The 15794-nt window shown below is 39.2% G+C and overlaps 1 protein-coding gene across 2 annotated transcripts in view; it reads right to left on the bottom strand.

Moving 5' to 3' along the window:
• Positions 1-6965: 6965 nt before the first annotated feature.
• The window catches only part of fbxo42 (F-box protein 42), a 48322-nt gene continuing 39493 nt past the window's right edge, over positions 6966-15794 (bottom strand). Inside the window, exons 10-11 of one of the 2 annotated variants that reach the window (XM_043675752.2) lie at positions 13709-14847; positions 6966-11055 (exon numbers count right to left, since the gene is read on the bottom strand). In XM_043675752.2, the coding sequence (XP_043531687.2) occupies positions 13723-14847 (1125 nt within the window). In that variant the 3' untranslated portion in view covers positions 6966-11055; positions 13709-13722. Of the gene's footprint in view, positions 14848-15794 lie in introns of both variants that reach the window. The other variant, XM_043675751.2, reaches the window with a different exon arrangement.

The raw sequence follows: 15794 nt of genomic DNA, 5'->3' as shown, positions 1-15794 counted from the left end.
CAGAACGATACTTGCATTTAGGTAGTGGCTCACAAATCCTTAAGATGTAGCACAAGGATGAGGGGAGAAACACAAAAGTGCTGGAGAAACTCAGCAGGTCGGGCAGCATCTGTGGCGAGAGAAACAGAGTTAACGTTTCGAGTCCACTGTCCCTTCATCAGGACTGAAGGAGATTGGAAAATTTTGTTTTCATTAATCCATTGTTGCAAGACTTTTCGAGTTACTGCTAAAACAATTTTTTTAAATTAATGTTCATTCATTATTACACTGTAGTTTGTTATTGTTGTGCATGTGGCACCGTGGTCCTGGAGGAACGTTGTCTATCAATCGTGTATGGTAGAAATGACAAATAAAACTACTAACTCTCTTTTATGCTGTTGATACAGAGAGACGAGGAATGGGCGGAACAGATGGTTAGAAAGCCCAAAGCAAAGGGAGTTCTAATGGGAGTAGAGATGTCAATGCAGTGTAATGATAGGTGTTACTGTCAGCAAGTAAGCCAGCCCAGCTGAAATGCATGCAAACAAAAATGGGGTGAGGGAACGGGGTGAAATAAAGGTAGAGATCACAGGTAATAGTCTGAAGTTGTTGAATTTAACGTTGAGCCCAGAAAATTCTAAAGTGCCTAAGCGGGAAGTTATGTGCTGTTGCTCCAGCTTGCATCATGTTTCATTGGAACATTGAAACTGGCCTAGAACAAACAGGTCTCCACCTTCCATGGCTTTGTTCTCTTACTCTTTTTGAATCCTGCAATTAAATTTCAAAATCATTTTATGTTTATATATCTGAAGAGACTACATTCTTCAATCACCAATTAAAATGGTTTTGCACAACAGGCCACATAATCTCCACGGAGGTCTCCCAACATCACACATCAATCTTCAACCAAGTTGATTCACTCCACATGATATCAAGAAACAACTGATGGCACCAAATACCTCTTAAAATTCATTCGGTGATGTCAGACGCACTGGCTGAGCCAGCAGTTATTGCCTATTCCAATGCCCTTGAGAAAGTGGTTCTGAACTGCTTCTTCAACAACAATCCATTTGGTGTAGGATCATCCACAATGTTATTAGGGAGAGCGTTCCACAATTTTGATGCTACGACATTGAAGGAATGACAATATATTTCCAAGTCAGGATGATGAGTGATTTGAAGGGGAACATAATGGAAAGTGCTGTCTGAGCAGCTCCGGTGAATTTCTGCACTAGATGGTACATACATCTGCTTATATGCATTAGTGACAGAGTGTGAACGTTTGTGAATGTGATGCCAATTAAGCAAGCTGATGTGTCTTGCATGGTGGAAGATATAGAATGTGGGGAGATAGATGGTGAAAATTACCAATATTATAGACGAAGAGGTGCTGGATGCCTTGAAATGCATAAAAGTGGATAAATCCCCAGGATCTAGAACTCTGCAGGCAGTGATTGCTGGGCCCCGTGCTCAGATATTTGGATCATCAGTAGTCACAGGTGAAGTATCGGTAGACAGGAGGTTGGCTAATGTGGTACCACTATTTAAGAAAGGTGGTAAGGAAAAGCCAGGAAACTACAGACCAGTGATGGTGGGGGGCAAGTTGTTGAAGGGAATCATGAGGGACAGGATTTACATGTATTTGGAAAGGCAAGGACTGATTAGGGATAGTCAACATGGCTTTGTGCATGGGAAATCATGTCTCACAAATTTGATTGAGCTTTTAGAAGAAGTAACAAAGAAGATTGATGAGGGCAAAGTGGTGGACGTGATCTATATGGACTTCAGCAAGGCGTTTGAAAGGTTCTTCATGGGAGACTGGTTAGCAAAGTTAGATCTCATGAAATACAGGGAGAACTAGTTATTTGGATACAGAACTGGCTCAAAAGTAGAAGGGGGTGGAGGGTTGCTTTTCAGACTGGAGGCCTGTGACCAGTGGAGTGCCACAAGGATCAGTACTGGGTCCACTACTTTTCGTCATTAATATAAATTATTTGGATGTGAACAGAGGAGGTATACTTAGTAAGTTTGCAGATGACACCAAAATTGGAGGTGTAGTGGACAGCAAAGAAGGTTACCTCAGAGTACAACGTGACTACAAGAGTAAGTCAGAGGGTAGAAATTCTATAATGAGTAACTTATCTCCTAATTCCCCAAGCCTGTTCACAAGGCACAAATCAGGAATATGAGAAAATAATCCTCCCTTGTTTGGATGAGCTCAGCTTCAATACTCAAAGCTCAATCTTCCAGGACAAAGCAACCCACTTGATGGCTCCCCATTCCCTACCTTCAACCTTCACTGATGCACAGTGGAATCAATGAGCACCATCTACTAGATTCATTGCAGCAACTCACCAGGGCACTTTCAATGCAATCTTCATATCTGAACCTGTACCACATAGAAGGACAAATCCAACTGCTACCTGGGTGCACTACCACCTGCAAGTTTCCTTCCAAGCAACATACCATCCTGACGTGGAACTACACTGTTAGTCCTTCACAGTTGCTAGGTCAAAAATCCAGAATGTCCTGACAGTACTATTGTTGCACCTCCAACACATGAACTGTAGTTCAAAAAGTTGGCTCATTATCACCACCTCAATGACAATTACAAATAGGCAATAAATGCTGCCAATCCAGTGATATCCACATCCTCTGAACAAATAAAAGTCTCCACTAAACTTTTCCTGCCTGATCTAAGTCTATCAGTAATTTGCCCAATTCTCATAACTTTGATATTATTTTTCCAAGTATCTATAATTCCCACTGAAATAAGTTTACAGACTTTGCTTTAATTGCTATTTATGGCAAAAGACTAGAGTTACATAAAGGACATTTTTCTCATCTCCCTAACTTTTTTGTAATTATTTAAAACTTATGCTTCTTGTTAATGTCTCACTGACCAATGAAATCTTGGTTATGAGATGCCATTACTTACCCCATCACAATTTATTGCTGTTTTTATGTTTTCTCCAGTTTCATAGAAGATGGAAGCAAGAGTAGGGCAAAAGCTTTAAGGACTTTCAAGTGTATACAGAGATACCTCTTGGTACATAATCAGCCTGATCCACCATTCATTATAATCATTGCTGATCAGTTGGGACCTGCCCCTTTGATACCTCACATAACAAGGGTCGAGAGTAGTGACAAATTACTGAGGTTATGAATAGCACTTTCCAGTAGATGGCAGTGAAATATTCTGGCTACAGGCATTGCTTCCTCCTTATCATTGCAACATCATCTATGCTAAATTGGCAACTGAGAGACCAGGCATTGAAAAACTGCAAATTTTTGATCTATGTGGCATTAATTGGACAATCCATAGGTTATATATTTAACCAACAAATCATAGGGTAAAACTTCTACTTGACAATATTTCCTGTGCAGAAATGTATGTGAAATGAAGTATCATTTTTTAAAAAATGCAGCACACAGCTTAATGTAAGCTCAAATCCTTTTTGTATTTAAGCAAATGCTAAGACATACTGCCATTTTTTGTTTTTTGTTTCCACATGTATACCTTTATTTCTTCTTCTTCTATAATATTTTGTAAAAACCGTCAGTATCAGAAAGTGCTCAAAAGCTTTCATAAACAAATATACTGATGATTAAAACACAGTTCTACATTCTCTTAGTTGTCTGAAAGAATTTGCCTTCCTTTGGTGAGGCAAGTTTCATAGTATCATCCAATATTGCCACTGTGTTTAACCACCACTGTCAACCTGCTGCAGAGTGACTGTGTCCTTCTAATTCCTAAACATGTACTTGGAATTGACTCTTGATTTTGTAGATCTTCATTGATCTCTTGCAAAGATGGCTTTACGCCCTGGAATAGCAGTAATGAAAGTAGCCCTCAAACTCATTTATGCTGGTGTGTTAGTAGCCTTTGTAGTAACTTTGGCTATGACTCTCCATACCATTTGGCTTTTCAGCTTCTGTTGAGTTTCTGATTTCAGTTGCTACACAAATGCCAAGTAATGACCATCTCCGGTAAGAGACAAGCCACCACCCTTTCACATTCACTGTCATTCCCATCACTAAATCGCCCCAGTATCAACATCGGGGGTGGTGGAGAGAGGAGAAAGAGGATGGATTTTGCCGTTGACCAGAAACCCAAATGCACTCGTTATATAAGTACAGTAGCTACAACAGTAGGAATACTGTAGAGTAGCTCAACTCCGGACTCCCAAAAGTTTGTCCACCATCTGCAAGGCACCATCTACAAGGCACAAGTTAGCAATGTGATGGAATATTCCCCACTTGCCTGGGTGCAGCTCCAATAACACTCAAGAAGCTTGACAAAGCACACTTGATTAGGAACATCCACTCACTCCATCTCCAATGTTCAGTAGCAGTGTACTATCTACAAAGTACACTGCAGAGTTCAAACATCCCGAGACAGCACCTTGCAAGCCAATGATTACTTCCATCGCGAAGGACAAAATAGCAAATATATGGGAACACTATTACCTGCAAATTCACCTCCAAACAATTCACCATCCTGATTTGGAAATATATTGACAAAATCCTGGAATTCCCTCCTGAACAACGTTCATACAGCACATGGATTGTAGAGATTCAAGAAGGCAGCTGACCCACCATCTTCTCAAGAGCAACTAGTTTTGGGCAATAAATGCCACTCAATGTGGCGACGTCCACAACCCGTGATTGAATAATAAAGTTAGAATATCTTATACAATATCATGAAAAGAATACAGAAAACATTTATGATACAAAGGATTAGAGGCTGGACAAGTTTTGGATTTTTTCTATAAAATATTGACATGAGATCATTTAATATTAAATCACCAATTTTGAATACCTCTAATCTAAGTTGGACTCAGTCATCGGTTGGTGAGTCAGTAACTTCAAGGCATGACTTTAAGATTAACCTCCAAAGAACAAACAAATTAGAAGCAAGTTATATTATTTGGCTGTCAGGACTTAGATATCTCATTTGAAAATTAAATGGACCAGTGCATTGGCCATGGCTAAAGGGCAGATACTGGATATTCGATAATTCGTTAACGCTTCCTGACCCTTTCAAAGTGTCTTCACATGCACAGTTTTAAAATGAGTATAATGGAATACACCTTTACCTGGATGGGTAATACTCAAAAAGCTCAACACCATCCAGGATAAAACTCTTACCTTGAGGAATGTCCCAGCCACTGAATTCGACATTCACTACTGGTCCACTGTTGTTGCAATAAGTATTATTCAGGATATACTATAGCAACTCTGTTAATTTCAAAAATGAGCCTGGGAAGCTGGACTACAAAACTGAACATCAAGATAAATGTTCATATCTGACTTCCAGTTCAACATCATTGCATTCCTGCTTATCTTCACACTTCTGCCACTGTCTATTTTCTTGGTAAAGGGACTCAGAAAACAAGAGTAATATGAGAAGAGAATCTCAAAAAAAGTATTCTACAAGTTTATCAGTGACGACATTTAAATGTAAGAACAGAACATTAGAAATAGGAACTGGAATAGACAAAATGACCTTTCATGCCTGCTTCATTATAGATGATGTTCTGTCACAAATCCCTTTATTTCCCAAGTTCAAAAACCTACTTATCCCAGCCTTATTCTCCTATTCCTAAGGGGGCAAATTGTTAGTAAAGATAATATTGAGATTAGTAGCTATACCTAATTTCCTTCCATGATAAGAGAATACTCAGATAGAAATAGAGTGAATTGGTTAAAAGATGTTATTATCAAAAATATAAGGCACATATTAGAGAATTTGGTTAACCTGATCAAGGTGCTGAGAGCTGATGGACGCACCAAAGAACCCCAGGAGAAGTGGGCAAAGAAATAGTGGAGGCAGCAATTAGCAATTTCATTTCTGTTAAAGATCGCCAAATGTTACTTGTCACATGTTAACTGGTATTTAGTTGCCTGGGCTTCTTCTATTGAATGTTTTGAAAATAGGTTATTATATTCATTAACCTCCAGTCTTCCAGCGATCATCTCCTCTCCATAGAACCATGAAAATATAATTTCTCCAGCTTTAGATATCTTTCCACCTATTTCATTAATTAAAGAAAACCATAAATATTCAACAAATTTGAGATTTTCTCCCCAAAGCACTCCTTACGGTTGCAATGATAAAGAAGCAATTGATGAAATCTCAGATTAGAACTATCAAAACCTTGTTGCTTGTTTAAAGTTTTGGTGGGGTTGAGCATTTCATTAAAGAAGACAATCAACTCAAGAAAACCTGACCTCTGGGAAAAGGCTCCAGTTATTTTAGCCATGCATATTTTTTAAAATCATAAGTGTATTCTGTAAAATACAGAATGCCATCTAATGGCTGGGGCAACATTGAGCAGCTTCTCAACTTGCCTCAACACAAAAGGGATTCAAACTCCTTACACTCTACAAGTAAGGCCAACTTACTATTTTATTCAAGCTTCAACATGCACTTTGGTCAACTTGGTAGCTGGGGAAAAACTGGAGTAGAATGCAAAATATACAAAGTTTGAGAGAGGTGAAGGACCACATCCATCAATAATATTCAGCCAGCCAGCTGCCATTATATCCACCTTTTTATTCAGCTATCTGTGGCAGGTAATCACAAGATACACATTTTCCTGCTAAATTTCACAGATTCTTTCCTCACTCTTCTTTCCAGTGTTGACCATTGCTGGGTACAAGACCCATGAGAACTATGTATCCTTCAGTAACTCACTCAAATAATCATGAGTCAGTCCAGATTGTGTGTGTTAGCAGGTCATTTGAAGGTATTCAGACTTCTGCATTTTTCAACAGAGGATATGGCACAGCAACAGCAGTAAAAATTGTGGTGGATGTCCCTTTTCACATCACTGCTGATATTGTCATTAACTAATCTGTCAGGAATTACTCCATACAGTATAGATGAAGAATTTAACTTGGAATCCCTGTAGTTGAGATGCAATTAATATTAAGACTACACAATCACATCAGGACTCTACTCAGCAGCAATAAGAATTCCATTATTTCTTTAAACAATGTATTTTTTATTAAAGGTTGGTTCAGTTTTACAAAACACCTCCATTGCACTCTAAATCATGGACTCAGGCAACACACCTGCTCAGTCCATTAACAAACTATTGTTGCATCTGTGTAGGAATGCTGTGCAGAGTTCACACAAGACCACTGAATTAGAGCAGAAGGTTCTGATATAAACAGAAGTTATTCTTATGGGGAGAAACCTGGTTTAAGTACAACTTCCCAAAACTGGTTCAATTATCTGCATTCACGACAACAGTAATTTCAGAATAAAAGCATGGTCTACAAAACTCCAGTGATTCTCATGAAATTGTTGTTATAAATTGTTCAGATAATTTTTCAATTTTCTCCTTCCACTGAAAAAAACTCAGATTTCAAATTTGGAATCTTAATACAAGAGTATACAACATCAGTTGTTGTTTTAAAATGTATGCCATTTTGTAAAAAATAATCCATGTGTCAGGCTTCTACCTAGGCTTTGCTCTAGTGTCCGCCAATATGTGGAGTTGTGGAGGGAGGGGAAGGGGCAAAGAAGAGGGAATCTCAAGCTCGGCAAACTAATTAAACTACTGGAAAAAAACTAGACAGCATTATGATGAAAAGTCATGAACCTGAATAGTTAATTCTGCTTCTCTCCACAGATGCTGTAGATTTGCCAAGCATTTCCAGCAATAACTGTATTTCAGATTTTCAGAATCTGGAGCGCCTTGCTCTTGTTTCAGCATTGAAGATATTGCTAGATGTAAATGAAGCAGCTAGGAAAACAAAAAGAGTCAGAGACCTACAGCTGATTGCAGCAGTAGTACAGTTAAAAAATCTGGTATTGTATAAGATTTCCCACTGCTGCATAAAAAAAAGTTTGTATCTTTATATTTCTGTAGGTGGTAGCAGCAGACTGTTTGTGAATCAAGCCTCATGACCTGGCTTTGTCAGAAACCTGCTCTGGCTCAGTTTGCTGCAATCCCAGATTCCCTCCTTCCAGATTAATTTTACAATTCACACACACATACGTTCTACAAGGAAAATTAAGCAGTAGTTTGCCCATAGGAAGTGCAGACTTTCTACTCAAATAGCCAGCTGCAGCTCTGAGCAAGAAAAAAAGTCATTTAGTATAGACAAGACAAAAGCCTCCAAGGGTGTGAGAAAATTGAACGCAAAACAAATTTCCTTCGTTCATACTGAAGAGTTAACAACTTGTTGCTACCAGGAACCACCCAACTGTTTGGCAATCCAGAAATAAATACAAACAGGAAGGAATGTTTTGAAATTATATTTCCATTCCCCAGAATTTTATCATTGCTAACACTGCATAAACCCCTCTGAAGCACAAAATACATAACAACAATAAACAAAATGCACGGTCTCAGATCCCAGCACACTGAACATTCTAAGCCTGTCACTTAAGCATAATAAAATAGGTTTAGTTTTTACTTGGGAGATTAGATTAGATTACTTACAGTGTGGAAACAGGCCCTTTGGCCCAACAAGTCCACACCGACCCACCAACGCGCAATCCACCCAGACCCATTCCACTACATTTACGTCTTCACCTAACACTACGGGCAATTTAGTATGGCCAATTCACCTAACCTGCACATTTTTGGATTGTTGGAGGAAACCGGAGCACCCAGAGGAATCCCACGCAGACACGGGGAGAATATGCAAACTCCACACAGAGACTCGCCTGAGGCGGGAATTGAACCCGGGTCTCTGGCGCTGTGAGACAACAGTGCTAACCACTGTGCCACCGTGCAGCAGTATGCAGCAATGGTGGCACAGGGCTGCAAGACCAGGTCTGCCTTTTTAGGTGCATAGTAAAGATTCCACAGCACTATTCCAAGGCGACATTTCTCAGTGTTCAGACCAACATTCATCCCTGAATAACCACAAAAAGTAATTGGTGACTTGGCTCAATTACAAAATTATGGGACTTTGTTCTGTGCAAATTATCTTTCCTTACATTACAACTGAATTTCAAAAGTATTTTTTTTCTGATATGAAGTCTTACAGTAAATTCTGAGCAATTTAAGTGCAATTTGTTTTTTTTTTGAATACTAAACCGTACGTTTTGCAATAAATGTGGAGGAAGATTGAGCCTGTGTATCACTCAATCACTTCAACCTTAAAACTTAATATGAAGTTAGTCTTCCCAAAATCTGATGACTGTGAAAGCCTTTTATGAAATAGATTTAGCTATTCCAAGCAAGCACCTCTCAACACAAAAATAAATGAAGTTGACAACACCAGAGAATCCAGATCCTGAATGTAGTAATGAAAATTTAACATTCTTTTGATCCTAGGAAAATAGAGATGCTTGAACTGACATGACCTGTAAGCTAGATGGCCAGTATAGAAACTGGTTCACTTTTTCATCTTTTAAGTACAAGACTAAGGGACAGAAAAGTAAAAACTGCAGTAAAATAAATCCACACCATGTGAAAATATACTCTGACAGAAACTGGCAGAAGGGAACAAACTTGCCCTTAATTTCTCTTAAATAAATCAATAGACAGGATATTTGCTGAGACTATAAATAAGCAATGAACAAAGAGTTTACAGACTTCATGTGTCACACTTCCCCCACCTTTGTGTTTGAAACTCTTTGTATAAGTTCTGCAACAGCTGAATATGTGAAATCATCAGATCTGATGATAGCAGCTAAGATGAAGACACAGCCAAAATGTGGGTATTCTGTTAAATATAATTGGTTCAACAGTCATGCATTTTTACCATTTCGAAATCAGGCCATCCAGACATTTTAGGACAAAGACGAATGGCCATGTATCTGTAACAAGGATGCCAATAAAAGTACTGGACAATCAGATGTCTGCCACAGAGAAACATATTATATTTGAGACTTTGAAGCAGGTTACACCTGTAGAATGACTGTATTTAACCAAAACACTTTTCCCATAGAAACACACTTCATCTACTGATTAAGAACTTAGGCACACATTGGCGGAGCAAAAGCTTTAAGGACTTTCAAGTGTATACAGAGATACCTGTTGGTACATAATCAGCTAAAAGCTCACAACTCTCAAATATGGATTACTGGTGAGCTTCCCACTATTTTGTTCAGACTTACTCTGTCCATTTAAGTTTGCTGAGCATCAGTGGCAATAATCCAAAGTTCCATAAAGATTCACCCCATTAAGTCACTTAGTGAGATTAGCTGGTCAATCAACAATATCCTTGAGTAGGATGGATCGAGATGCTTTAGATATCAAATTACCAAGTCAGGTACAGAAGGTTGACTGCTTCTAAACACCCACCACCAGATTTATTATCTTTTGAGCAATGTCAAATGCAAAGAGACTATGCTTACCTTTTCCCTCAGGAAACTAGACAGAAAACTGACAGTGACTGCAATAATCCAGGTAGATAGAAACAAAACTTTAAGAACAGTGGAAGGATAAACTGGAACCAGATCTGAATAGCTAAGTTTTGGGGATGAAAATATTGCATAGAATTTAATGTCACTGTGATTTTGTGAATCAATAGTACGCTTAATTGATAAGGAAAGAGGCTGACATAAATAGCACCACAGCTGTGGTTTTACTTGGAGAAAAATCACAAATACAAAATACATCTGCACCACAAACCTCATCAAATCAGGGCATGAATTCAATGAACGGTGGTGGGAAAAGGATACACCAGATAATTACCTACATGCCCAACAATCTCGTCATATGCCTGGAGCACATCAAAACGCTTTTCACCACTTACATTTACTTGATTCAAAATTTGAGCAGCATTTTAGTTCATCCTTATGTTAACTGAAACCTGTAGAAAATAGATCAAAGCAGCAGGTCTGGCAAAGGGACCATATGTGTGCAGCTTAAAGCCCCGTTACTGCCTTCAACACATTTGTAAGCCCTAGGTAGCAGTGCACCACTGCATACACTCAACTGAATCTAAGAGTCCAAAATCACAGTATTCATTCAGAGCCCCATGACAAACTCATTTTGCTCCAGCGTGACTTCCATATGTGCTCAAGGAATGCATTCTTCTCTGGTTCGAGGGGCAACGGTCAACAATTTAACCCACCAAGCTGCATTGTTAAGGATCTAGCATCTGTAGGGAAACCAAAACAGCATAAAAATCAGCCAGACTGTGATCACATTATATAAAATGTTACATGTATTAAAGATATATTTTATTGCAGAAGTCCAAACCACTGCATTTACAAAGACAGCTGATGGAGTCAGTTTAAATACATTTGTTGCACCCATTCACTGCCATGTATATCCATCACTGCCAGAGAAGTAGGTCCTCTATTTTCCAGTGTTTAGGTAAATTTTAATTGGCCACATGGATACATATTAGTAGATTTAAAAAAATTCAACCATCCAACAAAATTCAGGATGACTTCCTAAGTTCCAATCTGATAGTTACAAGTTGGTGAAAGGCAAGGATAACTATTGTCTGGGACCAGTATCTACTGCCATGTGTTTTGAAAGGTGCAAATTTTCCTCTCGACTGCACTTGGGCTATATTTCTGCAAATTCTCCATTCTTTGTAATCATCAATTTGTTAGATGTGAACAATTAAGTAACTTATGTATGGTACAAAGCAGCATATTACACCACAAAGTTGTCCCATTTTCCAGGACACTGACACTCAAAAATTTGTGGAATCTGTTCACACCTGCTTCCCTTAAACTTTCAGCATTAACCACAGCTCCTGCTCATTGTGCCTATGAGCTTAAATCACAGCCTGCTTAATGCTGAATATAGCCAAAGCTGGAGTTCAATGCTATTAGTTCTCTTCTTACTGCCGAGTGAGAAACAGGACAAAGAAATATTCTGAGCTAAGACTATCTTGGCAGCCACAAAATAACTGAAAAATTAATTTAGATGTCGATTAACATTCTGTCCTGTGGTTTTGTTTCCCTTTATTAGTCTGTCCGTGGTAGTTACCCAGGGAACCATATATGATACAGGGATCTGAGGGTGCAGGAAACTGCAGAGCTCATCACCTCCCCTTGGCACAACAGAGATGAGTAAACACAAAGGCATCACTGGAGGGAGCTGGCGCTCACAACAAAATATCAGCAAATTATACTGTCTTCTGCAAGACTGAAAAAACTGAGCACAAAAATCATGGATCATCAAGATAAATAGTTCAGGAAAATTTTTCAATTGCAAGACTGCAGCTTGGTAGCCATTTTTCTCAGCAACTTCATTCTGATCTTAGCCTTGAAATCAAGGTGAGACAACTACCATGGATAAACTCCAAGTCAAATGATAAATTTGTCATTACAAGAAATGTGAAGAAAATGTATTTAATTTAAAATGTTTATGGTTCGCTGGACACCTCTACGTAATTGACAAACAAAGGCATCAATTAAATGAGTTTAATTGGCTGGAACAGGCAAAAAAAATCAATGTCATAAAGCAAAAATACCAGAAAATAAAGAGAAAACCTTCAAATGTCTCCTAACAAATTCCCTTTGCCATAAAAAATAGATAACTGAAGTCAGTGGGATGTGTGATATTCTTAATTAAATCGAGACAGCTGTATCAACTAGCTCCTTGATATATCCATTAAAGTATAAATTAAGACCAGCTGCCAACTGTGACTGGACTAAAATGCGAGTCAGATTTCCAATTCAGACATGGGACAGAATTTAATATAGCACAAGGTTGCTGAAATACAATCCAACTGATCACTACCAGAGTTAGCCTGTATGCATCAACATACAGGTTCTCTTCATTTGGATTGATTCAATTTGACTTTACTACCTGGGCAACAAAGACTTGAGGCAGTTATGGGCTTGTATCTCAAGCATCTCTACACTAAGCCATTAGACCAACTCTAGAAACATCAACATTCCTTGGTTACTTGCCCCCCACCAAGAATATGACAAGTTCATTGATTTCTTAAATTCTCCTTCTGCAGTGAGATACATGTACTGAGCACTCCCCACTACAGATGGGCAGTGGGCTGAGGGAGGAGTGCCCCATTCCACAACCGCTCAGGCATGCCCCAGCAGTGAGTCCCAATCCACAATAGGACAGGTTCTGTGAACAGTACCAATTCTTTCCACACCTATATTTCTCTTTCTCAATACATTAGCTGCTATGTTTCTCTTTAAAAATAAATTAGTTAATAAACTGCAGAAAGAAAGAGGTTAAACTTTATATGGTACCTTTCATTGACCAGAACATATGCTTTAACTCAACTGGCTTTGGAGTCAGCATGTGCAATTCTTGGAGTGTTTGGTTTATGTCAGTTAGCTGATCTGGTAAAGAATTTATCACTGAGCAGAGTGAAGGTTGCGACCAAAATATTGAATCGCAAAATACCCCATTTCAACAAAGTGGGCATTAGCTCCTATAGATAAGCTGCAACTTCAAACAAGGCATCGCAGACTCCTGCAAACCCATTGTGCCATTATCAATGCACTTGCATTTGTTTATAGTAAGATCTCACCTAGCTAAAGCACATTTGCTAACCTGTAGCATACCACATACGAGTTACTGCAATGGTGGAAATATTCAGACGCTATTTCCTTTCCTGTCAGTATTGAAGGCAGCAGAAGCTTTTGAGAACATAGCGAGAATCAAATTAAGACAGATCAGTCCGAATGTAACAAACTCACTGGAATGGAGTAAAATTTGTGTTTTTGACAAGCAAACTTTAAGCCATTTCCAGAGTAGTTTTACAGATAAATGTTTTTTTTGAATTCACAGCTTACGGGTGTGCATCAGGTAATGTGAAATACCTTGAGGTGTTGCATTATCTCTTAGCTCGCACAAAATACAATGCATTGGTTTTTGGATAGTACTTCACATTCTGTTTCTTGTCCATCAGCCCCCCAAAAATGATCAACTCTCCCCGACCTTGCACCACTGTGTGGAGGCTGGTTTCTGGTGGGCCTACAACTGAGCCACTGTTGAATACTTTCCAACTGACTTTTCCCTTTTCTTTTGCATCCTTTATATCCAACACATACATTTGCATTGGTTTGCAGTTCATGCTCTGGTACAAGGGTTTTCCTACATTGAGAGACTGAGGTGGGTGGTGGCCTAACCGGCGTGCAATTGGTGGCAGTGTATGTCCATCTGCCTGGGCAGGTGCAGAGCGAAGTGGTACATCAGTACTGTTGGAACTTTGACCAGGGTTTCCTGGCATTACAGATAAAGGAGCTGTACTTCCGCTAGCTGAAACAACAGATGCTGAACTTTGTGGCAAGAAATCCTTCACAGCCTCCAGCCCTCTTCGGAGTGCTCCTGGTGATACTGGGCCTGGAGGAGTGCTCGCCACGTGAGGTGGTGTGTGAATTCCATTTGTCTGCTCTGGAGCATTCCCAACATTAATCTCAGTTCCTGGACTTGTCCTATTCCCATCCTCTCCAAGGTTGCTGCTGGAAGAGGCTTTTGAGTCCCAATTTACAGAATCCTGAGACCTATATGGATCTAATCCTGAATCTACCTTCTGTTCCACTGGTGTGCTTTGCCTAGTGACATGTGGAAGTCCTCGAAGATCATAACCCTCCACCACAGCTGATGTGACAGGGGATCCTGGCTGCACTGGACTGTCCAAAGAGCCAGCTAAGGATCCTGGGGATAATGTTCCACCATTTAAAACTGGTGACCTTTCTCCTTTGGCTGGAGATAGACTGCCTTCCCGAGAACCAGATGTTGTTGGCCTATGCGTCCTTGGCCGCAATGTACCCCAGCGTCCATTTACGCATGGAACTTCATCGGTACTCCGTACTGGGGACTGTGATCGATGTTCTCTCATTTCTGCACCAAGAGCTGGTGGTGTGGCACTGATAGGAGATGGGCGAGAATGTAAGCTGGGACTGAGAGGGGCTCGACCACTGGGTGCTTGGCTGAACACTACCACACACTGTCCAACCTAGAAATTAAATCAGAAAGCTTAGTTAACCACAATCACTAGTGGTACTTTAAGACTACCTATCAAACAAATTTTTGTTTACATGAATATAACAACCTGCTCTGCCTTACTGAAATGAAGGATTATACAAAACAATTAAGCTGGAGGAAGGCCATTTCTTCTGAGAATCAGTTTAATTTTCTGAAAATTATCTGAATCCCTTTCTCGTATAAGCACCTTGCTGTCCTCTGCCAGTTTGGTGCGGGGTGGTAGTGTATTCAATTAAATCAATTTTCACTGTGCTGGGTGAAAGTATTTAATTGATTCCTTATGTTATTTTAATCAGTGCAATCTTCTCAAAGGAATCCATATTCATTATAATGGATATAATTTAACACTAATTGTGAGTAGTTACTTTATTTTAGTTCAATTTCCCTCAGCTTAGAATCATGTCACCAGCTTCCAACACTGCAACTGGTACTTCAGCACTTGACGATTTAAGAATTTCATTCAATAAAAGCTGTGTCCAATGCATCACCAGCACAGCAAACAGCAAAGAGCTAGTTCTCTAATATCAAACTCATGGACCAAATCGTGAATTATAAAAAGAAACAATGCAAGAGAAAACAAATTACTCCGAGGAAATAAAGAAACAATCTTCCGTGGTTTTACTAGTACCCTGGTTTAATGGATAGCGAAGTACAACCAATTGACCAACCTGTAAAACGTACTGACTCTACTCAATCCAGAGCTATCAGAATGACTTTTATTTACGGAAAGAAAATATGATTTTAATTGTTGGATGCATTAATTTGTGTATAGAGATTGACCTCAGTCAGATGTGATGAGATTTTCATTGAGCGATAAGTCAATCTCTAATCTCTTAAAAGGAACAAAGATAGATGGGTAAAGTAAAAGCAAAATACTGTAGATGCATGAGATCTGAAATAAAAAATAAGAGCCAGAGA

This window comes from Chiloscyllium plagiosum, unplaced genomic scaffold, assembly GCF_037043375.1.
Source record: "Chiloscyllium plagiosum isolate Xiang-an unplaced genomic scaffold, Cpla_swu_hap1 HiC_scaffold_37, whole genome shotgun sequence".
In the NCBI taxonomy this organism is placed as follows: Eukaryota; Metazoa; Chordata; class Chondrichthyes; order Orectolobiformes; family Hemiscylliidae; genus Chiloscyllium; species Chiloscyllium plagiosum.
The sequence above is the reverse complement of the archived record's forward strand: the minus strand, read 5'-3'. Positions and strand labels throughout refer to the sequence as shown.